Source organism: Pseudoliparis swirei, chromosome 20 (assembly GCF_029220125.1).
Source record: "Pseudoliparis swirei isolate HS2019 ecotype Mariana Trench chromosome 20, NWPU_hadal_v1, whole genome shotgun sequence".
In the NCBI taxonomy this organism is placed as follows: domain Eukaryota; kingdom Metazoa; phylum Chordata; class Actinopteri; order Perciformes; family Liparidae; genus Pseudoliparis; species Pseudoliparis swirei.
In genome coordinates, this window is record NC_079407.1 from 19,566,852 (window position 1) to 19,581,210 (window position 14,359).

At 39.8% G+C, this 14,359-nt stretch overlaps 2 protein-coding genes across 2 annotated transcripts; both read right to left on the reverse strand.

Moving 5' to 3' along the window:
- Positions 1-424: 424 nt before the first annotated feature.
- LOC130211224 (extracellular calcium-sensing receptor-like) lies at positions 425-5,795 on the reverse strand. Its single transcript, XM_056441952.1, has 8 exons — positions 5,731-5,795; positions 3,883-4,171; positions 3,701-3,787; positions 3,246-3,437; positions 2,290-2,823; positions 1,981-2,205; positions 1,617-1,740; positions 425-1,317 (listed from the first exon to the last, which is right to left on the reverse strand). Exons 1-8 carry the CDS (start codon positions 5,778-5,780, stop codon positions 425-427), a joined length of 2,394 nt encoding a protein of 797 aa, XP_056297927.1. The 5' UTR covers positions 5,781-5,795.
- A 5,227-nt stretch (positions 5,796-11,022) lies between these two features.
- On the reverse strand, positions 11,023-14,081 carry LOC130211231 (extracellular calcium-sensing receptor). The gene is made up of 6 exons (XM_056441961.1): positions 13,939-14,081; positions 13,529-13,811; positions 12,604-13,428; positions 12,280-12,501; positions 12,047-12,170; positions 11,023-11,930 (listed from the first exon to the last, which is right to left on the reverse strand). Exons 1-6 carry the CDS (start codon positions 14,055-14,057, stop codon positions 11,023-11,025), a joined length of 2,481 nt encoding a protein of 826 aa, XP_056297936.1. The 5' UTR covers positions 14,058-14,081.
- Between the last annotated feature and the right edge of the window lie 278 nt (positions 14,082-14,359).

Genomic DNA, 14,359 nt, shown 5'->3' on the forward strand with positions numbered 1-14,359 from the left:
AACATTCACACATATTTGATGTTAAAACACAATAGCACACAGTATTTTGCAAATGTCATACACTTTTCGGACCGTTTCATAAATAACTACTACTGTTTTTTGTTTCTATAGTGGACAATTCTACTTATGACTTTGGTTAAAATTTCACCTAAAGTTTAGAAGGTATCACATTTTACGTATTATTTTCACAAAAAAGTTAGCAATATTTCACTTAAAATATACAATAAAGTGATATATTTTTGGGAATTATATGTTTGTGTAGACTGTACAACAGTTTCAATAATTTCATATCAATTGTGTACAACTATCAATGCTTGTTCAATACAAACATGAAATAAATCATAATTTGCCTAAACTATCAATAAATATCATTGAATATTGATTTGGAAACTCAAATTGGTTAAATTATGGCATTTTACTTCTTTTATTTTCCCATTAGGTGCTGTTTTGTATTCTTCTCTGGCTTCAGTAAAATAATGTAACATTTTGGAGCAAACAGGCAGAACAACAAGCCAAAGCTGGAAGCCAGAATGGCAAACGACTCCACTGCATCTGCATAATTTCCAGGTGAGCTGATATAAGCTGGGATAAATGCTAGCCAGACAGCACAGAAGATCAGCATGCTGAACGTGATGGACTTGGCTTCGTTAAAGTTGCCCGGCAACATACGGGCGAGAAAAGCCAGTACAAAGCACAGACAAGCCTGTTGGCCAATATATCCCAGAACACACCAGAATGCAATGCTGGAACCCACACTGCACTCCAGTATGATCTTTGAGCGTTCATATTGAGTATTTGGGAATGGAGAAGGGGGAGCCTCAATGAGCCAGGCAGTGCAGATAACCACCTGAATTAGAGTGCTAATGAAGATAATGGCTCTCTGCTGTTTGGGCCCCAGCCACTTCATGATGTTGTCCCCTGGCCTGGTGGCAGTGAACGCAGCCAACACCACAAGGGTCTTGCCCAGGATACAGGAGATGCAAAGTGAAAATGTGATGCTGAAGGCAGTGTGGCGTAGCATGCACGACCAAAATGTTGGTTCTCCAATGAACAACAGGGAACACAAGAAACAAAGAGTCAGAGCAAACAGAGTGAAGAAGCTGAGTTCAGAGTTATTCACACGGACGATGACTGTTTTTCTATGGTAGAAAAAGACTGCAAATACAGCTATCGTGAGGCATGCACCAACCACAGAGATCACTGTCAGGGCTATACCCAGAGAATCATAGGCCAAGAACTCCACCTTTTTGGGGATGCAGGCTGCTCTGTCGATGTTTGACCAGAAGTCCTCGGGACAGAGTGTGCACTCTATTGAATCTAGGGGAAGATGGTAAAAAAAAAGAGTACGTCAAACATCTGGCGTTGAAATATTACTTCATAGGAAGAGAATATTGATTTGAATGAGGGATGTGCATGAATTGTCTACCTTTGCTACCTTACTACATTATAGTCTGCACCAGAAAGTTACAAGTTAGTTAAAATTGTTATGTTGTTATTATTCACATTTAAATGACATATTGAATCATGCTGTCTGAGCTGTTGTTCTTGCTGCAACAGGATATTAACTAATCAGCCCTGGTTTTAATTTTTATAATCTTTTATCATTTTGAGCTTACTAGTCTGATTGCTAATTTTGCCACTGTCACATGGAACACAGTCAAAGCAGCAAACAGGCTGCCCATGACGGACAGCCTTCCGGGAACCTGGGAGACAGCTGGCACTGCATACAGACACTGGCACCTAGGGAGCAAAGAATGGCTTTTAGCTCTGCAGTGTGAAAGGAGTCTGCAGAGCATATATAGATTTATTTATATGTATATATATTTAAACTGTATGGTGGGCTTTGAACTGTTTACGGAATACAAAGTAACTCACATCAGATCCAGCTCTTTCTGCCCACCTGACTTACCTCCACCTTAACCTACAGAACTTCAACAGTTGGCATCTGATGAAGGTAAACACACAGTGTGAGCAGCTTGCCTCACTCTGATGCCCTGTCCACATTATCCTGTCCTCCTGGATCACCAGCTCCTCTCCGGCAGGCTTGGTTCCATCGAATAAACCCACGTTGACAAATTCAATGCTCCCGTCAGTGCCTCTCTGCCAATTGAGGATGTCATAATATGGTATGGAATCTCCCTTCAGGTCAAAGTTTACCTCCTCATCTCCAATATTAAATTTTACTTCCTGGAGGTAATACTGGAGCTGGAAAACCAATGGATCATAATCTAAAAATGTAACTTTAAACACGACTTACATCACAAATACAGTGAGATGACTCAACTCTACCTGCCAGGGGTGTATATTGTTGCTTTGAGCACATGAGCTGTTTTGGAAAGGGCCAGTGCCTGGTTGACAGAGAAGCAGGTTGTGTAGGGAATAAGCCACTGCATATACAGCTTTATAGACATTATAGGCCACCCTAGGGCTGGATGTATTCATGTAGGCTGAATGCTGTTCCAACAGGGACTCCTGTCCTGAGCATGGAGGCAACTGGGAGCCAGGTGACTGAGAAGGATTGCAACCATACAGGGCCTCCCACAATTCCTTCACCAGATGATTATTTGGATACAACTGAGGGTTAACTGTCTGCAGGTAGAGACTGAGTCCAGAGATATGACCTTTTCGGATGCCAAACCCAATGGTGCCCCCTAGGAAGGGGTAAAACTCGCTGCCTGTAAAGACAGATGCTGTGACCCAGGCCTCACTAGCCACCCACTGGATTCCAGTGATGTTCTGTGTCATGTAGTCCTTCAAAAAAGGTGTCATCTCTCCCTCAGCTGAAAAAACCACCACCACTTTTGCTGAAGAGGAACGCATCACCTTTAAAGATAACCAGATCATGAAGGGAGAACGTTTCACAAGGTACAGAGAAGGCAAGAAGAAAACAGAAGAAAATTAAGTGACATTGAACAAAACACATCGGTGCATACTGGGAATTTCCTGACATTTTTAAGGTCACTAGATGTAGGATTTAAAAATGTAATCTAGTGATAATTTACCAAAATACACTTTGGCAAACAGTGCATACGAATACCCCTATCCCTCCCCTCCAAAGCTCCAACCTGGTGACACTGCGATAATGAAAGCAACACATGGAATGCAACTAATTTCCCCAGGGCTGACTAATTTTGTGAATAATCAATTTCCTACATAGAGGTTGATAGTGATATGTAATCAGCAATCGGTCCTGGGATGAATACAAACTAGTGCTTTAAAAACATAACTCAGTGTGCTGTATCTACCTCCAAGATCTCCAGAGCCTTCTTGCGATCGTAGAGCAGAGGGATCATTTCTTGATATGCCACACATACTTTGGTACCCTGTAATTCTCTCAGTAAACCTTGCACAGCAAATCGCCCATACTCATGGTCTCCTCGCACCAGCCCAACCCAGGTCCACTGGAAGCGTATAAGCAACTGAGCAATGGCTTTCACCTGGGTTCAACAGCAGAGAATGACAGCTCACTCGAAACACAATCATAAAAATGTGTTAACTGAGATTATTTTATGTCTGTTTATATGTCTACAAATTAGAGAGAATGACAACTCACTCGAAACACAGTCATAACAAATAGATAACTGCCATTATTTGATATGTCTATCAATTATTTTCTCTTGTATTGCATGGCCGGGCAACGGAAATATATGACAATTACAAGTAATGCCTTTTTTCACAACCCCTGGGGCCAAATTCTCACCTGATAGTCATCATTAGGGATTACTCTGAAGAAGTTGGGAAATTCTCTTCTGTCAGTGAGACAGGCACATGAAGAAAAGTAGCTGATCTGTGTAAAAATGGAAAAAGAAAGTCCAGTAAAAACTGATTGTATGGTAATATGCTAATGTTTGGGTGGATTAAAAAGAACATAGTAGTCTTTACCATTGGGATTCTGAATGGCTGCAGGATTCTTGACACCACAATAGACTGAGCAGAACCAGATTCCCCAATCACAGCAAGGAGCGGAGAAGCCCCTTGGCACATGGGGGAGTCGTCCTCGCTTTGCCCGTTCAACACAGCGAGAGCGGCCCTCTGGCCAGTCAGTGGATATGCACATGAATCAAATATTTTGTAACCAAGGGTGTAATTTGACAACAGGTCTGCCCTCTGATTTATCTCCTCCACTGCTAGCCTCATAGTCTGGGCCCAGCGGAAAGCCTTGGGATCAAAGCTGTAGCCCAGCAGAAACAGATCAAATATGATGTTTTAGTATGAAGTTAGTCTGAATTGCATTTTTTCATCTATCTTGGGAAAATGCAAACAGAGTGGTTTCTTTCTGATTTGTCCGCATTGTTTTTAAATTATTTATTTCTAATATGTTACCAAGACATGTCTTTTGTAATGCTTTATTTTACACATCTGTAATTTTTTTATAATTTCCTCAGATGTTATCTTGAAATACCTATATGGTGTTGAACAAATTTCAGGGAGAAATTGTCAATCAATACACATTAATCATTCCAAATTGTTTGTCAAATTGCAAGTGCGAGGGGTCCCTCCATACTTGATTAGAATTTCGCACTTTTGGTATTTACATCAAACTATGCAAACTAGATGGGGAAAGCGTGTATCTGCACACTTTCTAGTGATCAATGGCGTCCGAAAACTGTCACTTGCTCTTTTATATATATATATATATATATATATATGGATGAACTTTCTCAGACAGGATGTGTGGTGGGGGAAAGTCTTATTAACCATCTGATCTACGCTGACTACTTATTGGTCCTGTCTCCTTATAGCGCTTGTTTACAGCAATTGCTCATAGTCTGCTTAAGGTATGGTGTGCACTATGATATGAAGTCCAACTCTAAAAAGAGTGTTATCATGATAAGAAAGTCAGATATTTGGGTCCCATCATCAGGAACGATCTAAGTGATGATGACGATGTGCAGCGGCAGTGTTGCAAACTTTAGGCACAAGCCAGCAGGCTGACATTTCAATTTCTTCTGTGTACAGAATACATTAAAACCGCTCTCTTTAAAGCTTACTGTACTCCTCTCTATACATCCCTTCTGTGGTGCAGTTATAGTAAAGCAAAAATGTAAAAGATCTAGATTCATTTAATGATGCTTTCAGAATCTTGCTCAAGCTTCCAGATGGAGAAGTGCAAGTCATATGTTTGTGACTCGTAATGTTCCCACTTTCCATGCTGTGTTGAGTAATTTTATTTATAATTTTAAATGTCGATTAAACTGCCAACACAATGTGATATGAGGTATTTTTCTTGTTTCTGGAAAAATTGGAACAAGTGTTTAATGTTTTTTAACCACAAGGGACTTTTTATCTGCAGTGATTATATCTGTGTCGTGATATTGTATCGTATTTTATATGTTTTTGTTGTATTTGTTTTTACTGCTTAAAAAAATATGGAGAATATTCCCATTTTCCAAATTTGAACAAAATTAAACTATATAGTTCATGAAATCTTCTTTGGAATTATTAAGAAAACTATTAGGCAATCTCACACCCAATAAATAAGGCATCGTTGTGTGTCTCTCTTGAACATTATTTTCTCTGACATAAATCTTTTACTTTAACTTTTACTCAAGTGCAATTCAGTTCAAACCATCAGTTTAAATGATGTTTTCTCACATGTTATCACATATTATTAATGTATTCTAAAACCTGCTGATTACAAATTAATTAGTTAATGCAAATCTGACAACATTTGATAAAAAACATTAAGTCACATCCTCCAACTTTGATTTCCACATCTATCGAACTCACCCATTGCACTTTACTGGAAGTGCTCTGTAGGTGCCGTTAAGGTCTGGCATCTCCTGGTTATAGTGCAGTGGGAAGATTCCTCCAATGACATAGTTACCCTTGGCCACAAAACTTGGAGGAAAGCTGTTTAGAAGTGTGCACACGTTGACTGCAGATGGTGGGGAAGAAGTCAAGCTGGAAATTGGGATACAGGTTATAATGAGGACACAGAGAGAGTAAAGCAAGGACAATAACACAAGTGGAGCCATATTGTTCACACATCCCTAATGGGACAAAGAGAAAGAGAGATATATAGATATAGATATTAGGAATGTTATTAGCAGTATGTGACTGTGATGTCAAAGGGACACTGGATTGGATGTCGGCAGCCCCGCCTTATTTACTCAAGAGAGTTAATGTCGAATGAATGATGTAAATATATGATACAACAGGATATTGATACAAGATATATACGATTTTCTATTTTTTTAAACTCTCAACATACTTGCAAGTTTATAACACCTACTTAGAAATCAATCAGTTTAATGAGATACATCCTACCTACTTGTGGGTAATATTGAATTAGTCTAGATTAAACAGTTTAATATAAGTGTTATTTAAAATCTATCGTATTTTGTACAATGTAGGTTGTGGCGATATCAAATGGTATTGCCTTGTCCTGAAGTATTTCTAATAATGGGTTAACCACTCCAGACAAATTAGTTGTCCACTATAAACAGGAATGGTGGTTCAATCCCCAATCAAGCTTGTCTTCAATGATATATGTAATTTGTAGAGACAAGGCGCAAATGGTGGAGGAGAGTTTCTGGTTTGGAAACCTGAGAATTGCATCTCTGCTCTTTGTAGATGATGATGTTCTTTACACATCTGGTTTATCAGACTGTGACCTTCAGCAAGCACTGGGGGTGATCTTTCCATGCGAGTGTGAAGTTGACACATTTTATACATATATTGTAATGTCTTGAGAGGTCGGGATCGGTTTGTGAGGCGTGGGTGCACAATCAAGACGACAAGCAGTGGTTTCTAACTCAAAATTCTGTATTTAAAAAAGATAAACTTAACTCCGGCAAAAAAGCCGTTACACAAAATATACAACTCTCCTGTGCCGGCTGTAAACGGCCTTGCATCCTCTTCCCCTACAAGAACTGTAGACCCTTGGTCCTACTGAAAGCATGCGTCAAAATTGGATACCTGGTAGAGCCTCACCATGATTACAATCACGGGGCGTTCTCTCTCAACACACAGGTTGAAGGGCAAAACAACTGTCTCCCCCAATTAAGGTACAACCCTTTTAGGTAATACATAGATATCTTCACAGGTTCATATCACATCCCCCTGACCTCGTATAGGGCCGAGTCAGTGAGGAGAGTTTGCCCCTTCTCCCAGGTGAGGACCGTCCAACAGTCTCGCTCACCCTCTTCTCATGTGAAAATGCTTTTAACAAGTGTAAGTCTTGGTTTCTTGTGAGACGCATAACTAAATTTTGAGGAGCAGACATAATATTTCTCATCAGACACATATTCCAGCTGCTACGTGCTGTTATTCTGAACTTGCAGGAACTTAAACACATCAGAACCTTCAATAATTCTGATTTATATTAACAATCCCCCTTTTTACATAATTCATGATGTAATTTAAACAATAATATAAATCTAGAAGAATGGGCTATATCAGTTCATAATTATGTGAGTGGATCATTTAACAGAGTGGAAATGTCTAACAGTCTGAGCAATTAATATGAAGCTAGAAAAATGAGTTTTACACTGCATATCTTCAAAATGAGTGCAGCTATTTGTGAGCCATCAAGTTGTATCACTAATAATTGCAGCAATGAGCCTGCTTTCCTCTACAAATCTTATTAACCCTCCTGTTATGTTTGTTTCTTACATACAGCCATGATGTTCCCGGGTCAATTTGACCCGGTTAATGTTGAATCACCAAAAAGTGGTCTGAAAACAAAAAATCCTAAAAACTATAGTTTGTACCTCATCACCAATTTCATTAGTAACAATTCAATCAGTTTTTAGTGGAATGGAGTTATTCATTATTCACACATTTTTAGGTACATTGAAAAAATCTAAATCTAAATTGCATTAGTCTACCATAACATGGGTCATATTGACCCGCTCACTCAATATCAAGCCAAATGAGTCATAAGGATTTGTATTGAAAGTAAACTTTAGTTCTGTTTATTTATAGTGTTGCATACGTGCATCAATTATATTGATGCACTTATTGGTCACCCTCGGCCACAAAGCTTGGGGGAAAGCTGTTTAGAAGTGTGCACACGTTGACTGCAGATGGTGGGGAAGAAGTAAAGCTGGAAATTGGGAAACAGGTTATAATGAGAAAACAGAGAGAGTAAAGCAAGGACAATAACACAAGTGGAGCCATATTGTTCACACATCCCAAATGAGACAACGAGAAAGATATATATATATATATATATATATATATTAGGGCTGTGGAACGATTACAATTTTTAATCGGATTAATCACAGGTTTTTGTGGATTAATCATGATTAATCACATATTACCGATATTCTCGGTATATTTTGTGAGAACATAGAGATTTATGACAAAAGACGGATATATACATTTATACATTCTTCTATACAATGGTGCTGCAACTCAGCAGTTATTTAGCAGTTTTCTTCCATATGGAACATTAATACATCTTCATCATAAACAGAATGTTTAACCCTCCTGTTACCTTTAGGGTCAATTTGACCCCATTCAATGTTTAATGTCGGTGTTCTTTGGGGTCAATTTGACCCCAGGCTGTTTTTCACTGTGTCAAACATATAAGAAATATCAACTTTTTTATTTATTCAAAGGGCTATTTAGGTAGTCAACAAACAAACATAAAGTACCTCACACTTAAACTTGGGAAGCAATATTAATTCTAATAATTTTCTGGAGGTTTTAATTGCTGGGGTCAAATTGACCCCGAGGGTAAAATATGTGAGTAAATGTAAAGGTAACAGGAGGGTTAAACAGAACATTTTTCTCTTGTTTGTCAACCATTAACTCCACCATGATACAATCTAAAGGTGGACAGATTGACAAGTGACTTTTTTGCTCGGTCCCGATGCGCGCACGGAGCTCTGTGGCGCGAGACGGAGATCGATAAGTGTTAACGCAACGCGAAGAGACAGAAATGACATGCTGCTGTGGAGATACGATCAACAACAGACGTTTAGTTTCATAAAAGAACAAAGACGTGCTATAGAGAACATGTCAGGGGGCGGGCCAATCTTTTTAATGTCATGCGATCTACCAACACTACGCCGCGATCGACTGTCAGGTCGCGATCGACGTGTTGAGACCCCTGATCTACAGGAAGTAAAAGTCGTAACAAGGTTTCCGTAGGTGAACCTGCGGAAGGATCATTACCGATGAACAGACCGTCTGCATGAGAGCGGACAGAGTTCAGATTGAAGTGGTGTATTGGAAGCTCATTTTGCAAGTGACTTTTTTTTCGTCCCGACGACCAACAACAGACAGATTGGAAGCTCATTCTGCGCATGCGTTAAATGCGTTAAAAAAAAGCACTAATATATATATATTAGTGCTGTGAAAAATAACGCGTTAACTCAGTTAATTAAATTACAGGATTAACTAGTTTTTGTTTTTTTACGCATTTAACGCATGCGCAGAATGAGCTTCCAATCTGTCTGTTGTTGGTCGTCTCGAACCAGCAGCATGTCATTCTGTCTCTACGTGTCGCGTTAACACAACTCCGATCTCCGTCTCGCGCGCCGCAGAGCTCGGATGCCGGCGTGTGCGCGCACATCGGGACGAAAAAAAGTCGCGGCAGAGCTCCGATGCTGGCGCGCGCACTGGTGAGCAAGTTATGTGCCTCCCTGTGTATAAATGCAGGGCTCTCAAGTGTCTGCGCGCATCGGGACGGAGCAAAGAAAAGATTTGTTGCCCTGTTGGACTGACTACCTGGTTTTGACCCTGCCTGAAACATACAGTAAACCGCCTCCTCCTGCATTCCTGTGTTTGTCGTGCTTTTGGGTTCCAGTACCTGTACCCCTTACACTCCTGTTCAAAGCCCCATATATAAAGTTGTACACATTTCAAACTTCAAACAAAAGAACCAGGTGTTTGTTATGGGAACCATCTCTATCCTGATGTGTGCCCATCACCCTACATGAGAAGCACACTTTCCAGACTAAACAATGTTTCTCATCTACTCACTTTCTCCATAAATATACCTTTATTGGAGATGGGAAACTAAAGTAAGGGTTTCTTTCATGTCTCTCCTAATAAACATGGTACTATAGTACTTCTAAGAGACTGTCTGACTGAGAGAGACACACACCCTGTTTCATCCCAATCTCAGACCCACACACACTCTCTTTCTAACGACCCCACCTGTGCGAGAAATACAGATTCTATTTTGACAGGAACCTTTATTTTTTCCTGCGGGAAAACTTCACCAACACTTAGCAGGGGAGGGCCAAACATACAAAATGGTGTCTGAGAAGTCCTGCAACATTACACTCTGCAGATGCATGAGACTGCACCAAGAGGTTGACTGTGTGCTGGCCTTTGGTCATAATTTATAATATAATGTATGCATCTTAACACTATAAATAAACATAACTAAAGTTTAATTTCAATACAAATCCATGATGACTCATTTGGCTTGATTTTGAGTGAACGGGTCAATATGACCCTGAACATCACAAGTGTCTAAACTCCGGACCTTCTTGGGAACAAAGGAGTTTTGGTCAGAGGGTAGCCCCTCGGTCACCACAAAGCAGCTAGCAACGAGGGTGCGCCAACAGGGCAGTAAGTGCACACATTCTTAGTTGAGGTCATTGTAAGCAGCAAAGCTGTCTTGAACATAAACGTTTCTTGAGAGGTGAGAGCAATTCAGTTCTTTCCTCGGACACATGGCAAGATTCCAAGGTGGCTAGAAACACATTTATTTTATTAAAGTGTGTCCCCCAATATGAGCAATTCCTATTCTTATCACACAAACATTATACTTCTATAATAACGGTTCCACCTTTTTTAATTTACACAATACATATATACACACAGTAAAACAATGCATGATGTCACAGAAATACAATGATTCAATTTCTAGTAAATAATTTAGTAAGTAATCACTTCCATCCAGGATTTTTGCATACAGCATTGTACATATTGTGCATTTCTAACCATTACAATATGTATAGAACAAAATGCATGAATTCAATATTAGATCTATTGATGAACACTATGCAGTACTTACTAGTACAATAAAGGAAGTAACAGTAGAACTCTCTTCAAAAATTAAGAAATCATAGTTTTTCCCATGACATGTTTTTTGGTATTTTTCTCTGGCTTGATTAATATAATGTAACATTTAGGAGCAAAAATGCTAATAAATAAGCCAAATGCTGAAGACAAAATTGCAAATATTTCCACAGCTACAGTGAACTTCCCAGGAGAGCTGACATACGCTGGAATAAAGGTGATCCAGACGGCACAGAATATCAGCATGCTGAATGTGATACATTTGGCTTCATTAAAGTTATCAGGCAACTTTCTTGCTAGAAATGCCAGGAGCAAACATACTATTGCAAGGATCCCTATGTACCCCAGCACTGCATAGAAAGCAGCCTCAGAGCCTGTATTACATTCTAAAACAATCTTCGTATTGCTGTGTCGGAAAGCCATGTCTGGGAAAGGTGGATTTAACTTGAGCCACAACACACATATACCTATCTGAATCAAAGTGCAGGAGCAAACTATGATCCTTTGCTGTGCAGGACCAAATGTTTTTTCTAATGCGTTGCCAGGAATTGTGGCTTTGAAAGCTGTAACAACAACAACAGTTTTTCCCAAGACACAGGAAATGCAAAGTGCAAATGTCACACCAAAAGCTGTGTGGCGCAGCATACATGTCCAGGTTGTAGGTCTGCCGATGAATGTGAGGGGACAGAGAAAACACAAAAAAAGAGAAAGCAACAAGAAACAGCTCAGCTCAGAGTTGCTGGCCTTTATCACAGGAGTCTCTCTGAAGCGGATAAAGACCATCATTGTGGCCAGGGACAGGGAAGCTCCTAGCAGGGATACAACTGTAAGAGCTATTCCCATTGGCTCGTGAAATGTCATGAACTCAATTATTTTTGGAACGCACTCGTCTTTCCCCTCGTTGGACCAGTATTCCCGTGGACAGGGTGTGCAGTCTGCTGCACCTGATGGGAAAGAATCGTTGCAGTAATTCTGACAATTATATATTCTATACATGATATACATGCTATGTTATTGGATGGTGTATGTTTTTAGCTTTTGGTAATCATTCTTTTGATACCTGTTGAGTTGGCTATGGTTCCATCAGCACATGCGATACAGTCAAAACAGCAATTGGGTTCTCCCTTTTTTTGAGCTTTCCTTGTTCCTACTGGACAAATATTAGAGCACATCGACGTCGGGACCTGAGCAAAGAAAAATGTGTACATACTGTATATGTATTGTTTTGATCTACTGATCTTATGTTTCAATGAAATCCATAAGCTTATTGCAGAAAAAAATATTTATTTTTACCATTTTTCCTGTTCTCCAGACAATATTTTCCTTCTGGATCCTGAGTTTATAATCTACGTGAGCAGCAGAGGCAAATTGACCCACGGTGACATGTTGCACCTGCCCATCTATAAGTTGCCAGTTAATAATATCATAAGAGGCAGGAGGGTCACCATTGACATCAAAAAACACATTATCGCCGAACTGATTCTTAAAATTCACCCTTTGTAGGTGATCAGTGACCTGAGGAAAGGAACAGATTATTTATTGCATATTCAATATTTATATTGACAAGATAACGATACAAACACATTGTTAACTAATTTAACCTGCACTATTTCTTACCTCTCTTGGCTGAATTTCTGATATCTTCAAACACGGCTTCACTGTATTTTCTCCGACAGGTAGACAGAATAGCAGCTCATGTAGGGCATGTGCAATGGCATAGACTGCTTTATACACATTATAGGACACTCTGAGCTCTGTGACATTGAAGAATACATCCTGAGAATTCAATAATGTCTCATAGCCTGTGCATATTTTATTTGTTGCCTCAGTCCCAGTTTGTTCCCCAGGTAAGAGAGGACGACAGCCAACCATAATTTCCCAGAAATCCTTCACAAAGGCTGCACTTGGATCTGTATAAGGGCTAATGCCTGTAAGATATTGTTTTAGATTGGGAATAGCCATCTTCTGCACCACAAATCCTAGGGCTCCACCAAAAGCTTGATATATTTCAGGTGTGGAGGGTCGAGCTGCAGTTATCCAGGCCTCACTGGCAATCCACTGAATTCCTGTAATGTTTTGTTTCACAACCTCTTTCATCAAAGGGTAAAAGTCACCCTCCGGAACAAAAGCAAGAATGACTTTGACAGCTGATTGCTTGATCATTTCCACAACATCCAGTATTTTATCCATCGTATATGTACGTAGAATTGTCCCGACAAATGCGATACAAACCCCAAGCTTCTTAACCTCCTCAGTAAAAGCCTGAATCCCACCTCTCCCGTAGTCATTGTCTGACTGGATAGCCCCAATCCACTGCCAGCCAAAACGTTTTACAAGTGCAGCCAAAGCTTTCGCCTGGAAGTAGTCACTGGGGATTGTCCGAAAAAATGTTGGATATTTAGCTCGGTCACTCAGACAGGCACATGTTGAGAAGTAACTTACCTATAAAAAGAACACCAAACATGTCACAAAACAACCACTACATAAGCATCAAATATTACAAAACACTAATGCAATAAAAACATTTCATTGAATCACTCACTACTGGCACTTGAAATGGTCCAAGTGTTCCAGCCACTGCCAAAGACTGAGATGACCCTGATTCTGCTATGAGGGCAGATATAGCTGGAGGACAAGGATTATTGAGTTCTCTCTCTGGTCCACTGGCCAGTGTTAGTGCAGCACGCAAGGTATTTGTGGGAGATGCACAAGAGTTAAGGATTCTATAGCCAAGAGATATGTTTGGCAGGAAAGCAGGATCATTGTTTATTTCTTCAATTGCAAATATCATCACTTGGGTCCATCGAAAAGCACGTAGGTCAAATCTAAAAAGGTTTGGGTGATTGAAATAGGTTGTTAAATTACAGAGCTGTGACAACAAAGTACACAAACGTAAAATGTCAAGCTTGTAATGTGAGGAGAATGTATGAAGTCAAATGTGTTAAAACTTACCCTGCACACTTCACTGGAGGTGGCTCGCTCCCGAACGTAGAAGTGCTACTTATTTCTTTGTTGAAAACCGGGAAAATCCCCCCTATCATTACATCTCCATGCTTGAATAAACTAGGCATGTCGAATTTCCTGAACAGTTCACAGCCAGAAACTGTGCTCTGGCAGAGAACAACAATAGACAAGATAATAGCTTGTTGCAGCTCATGCATATTTAATAGAGACTAGGAAACAGGTCTTACAACAACAAAGTTTGGTGCTGGTTGATCTGCTCTCTTCATAAAAGGTTGATTTATTTCCCACAGGGCACAGCAGTCTTAAATGGGTCGGACTATTACAACAGGGAAGCGTGATTTTTATATTCAGTACACTTTTCTAACATGCACACACACACGCACACACGCACAATAAAGAATCAGATTGT

Bases quoted from the DNA above. Each gene is read 5' to 3' on its own strand.
- LOC130211224 (XM_056441952.1), bottom strand. From the start codon at position 5,780: ATGCCAGACCTTAACGGCACCTACAGAGCACTTCCAGTAAAGTGCAAT. The intron at 3,788-3,882 runs GTAAAGACTACT...ATTTTTACACAG, and splicing joins AGCCATTCAGAATCCCAATG to ATCAGCTACTTTTCTTCATG. The intron at 3,438-3,700 runs GTGAGAATTTGG...TGTTGAACCCAG, and splicing joins TCCCTAATGATGACTATCAG to GTGAAAGCCATTGCTCAGTT.
- LOC130211231 (XM_056441961.1), bottom strand. From the start codon at position 14,057: ATGCCTAGTTTATTCAAGCATGGAGATGTAATGATAGGGGGGATTTTC. The intron at 13,429-13,528 runs GTGAGTGATTCA...TTCTTTTTATAG, and splicing joins GACCATTTCAAGTGCCAGTA to GTAAGTTACTTCTCAACATG. The intron at 12,171-12,279 runs GTAAAAATAAAT...TTCTTTGCTCAG, and splicing joins TCTGGAGAACAGGAAAAATG to GTCCCGACGTCGATGTGCTC.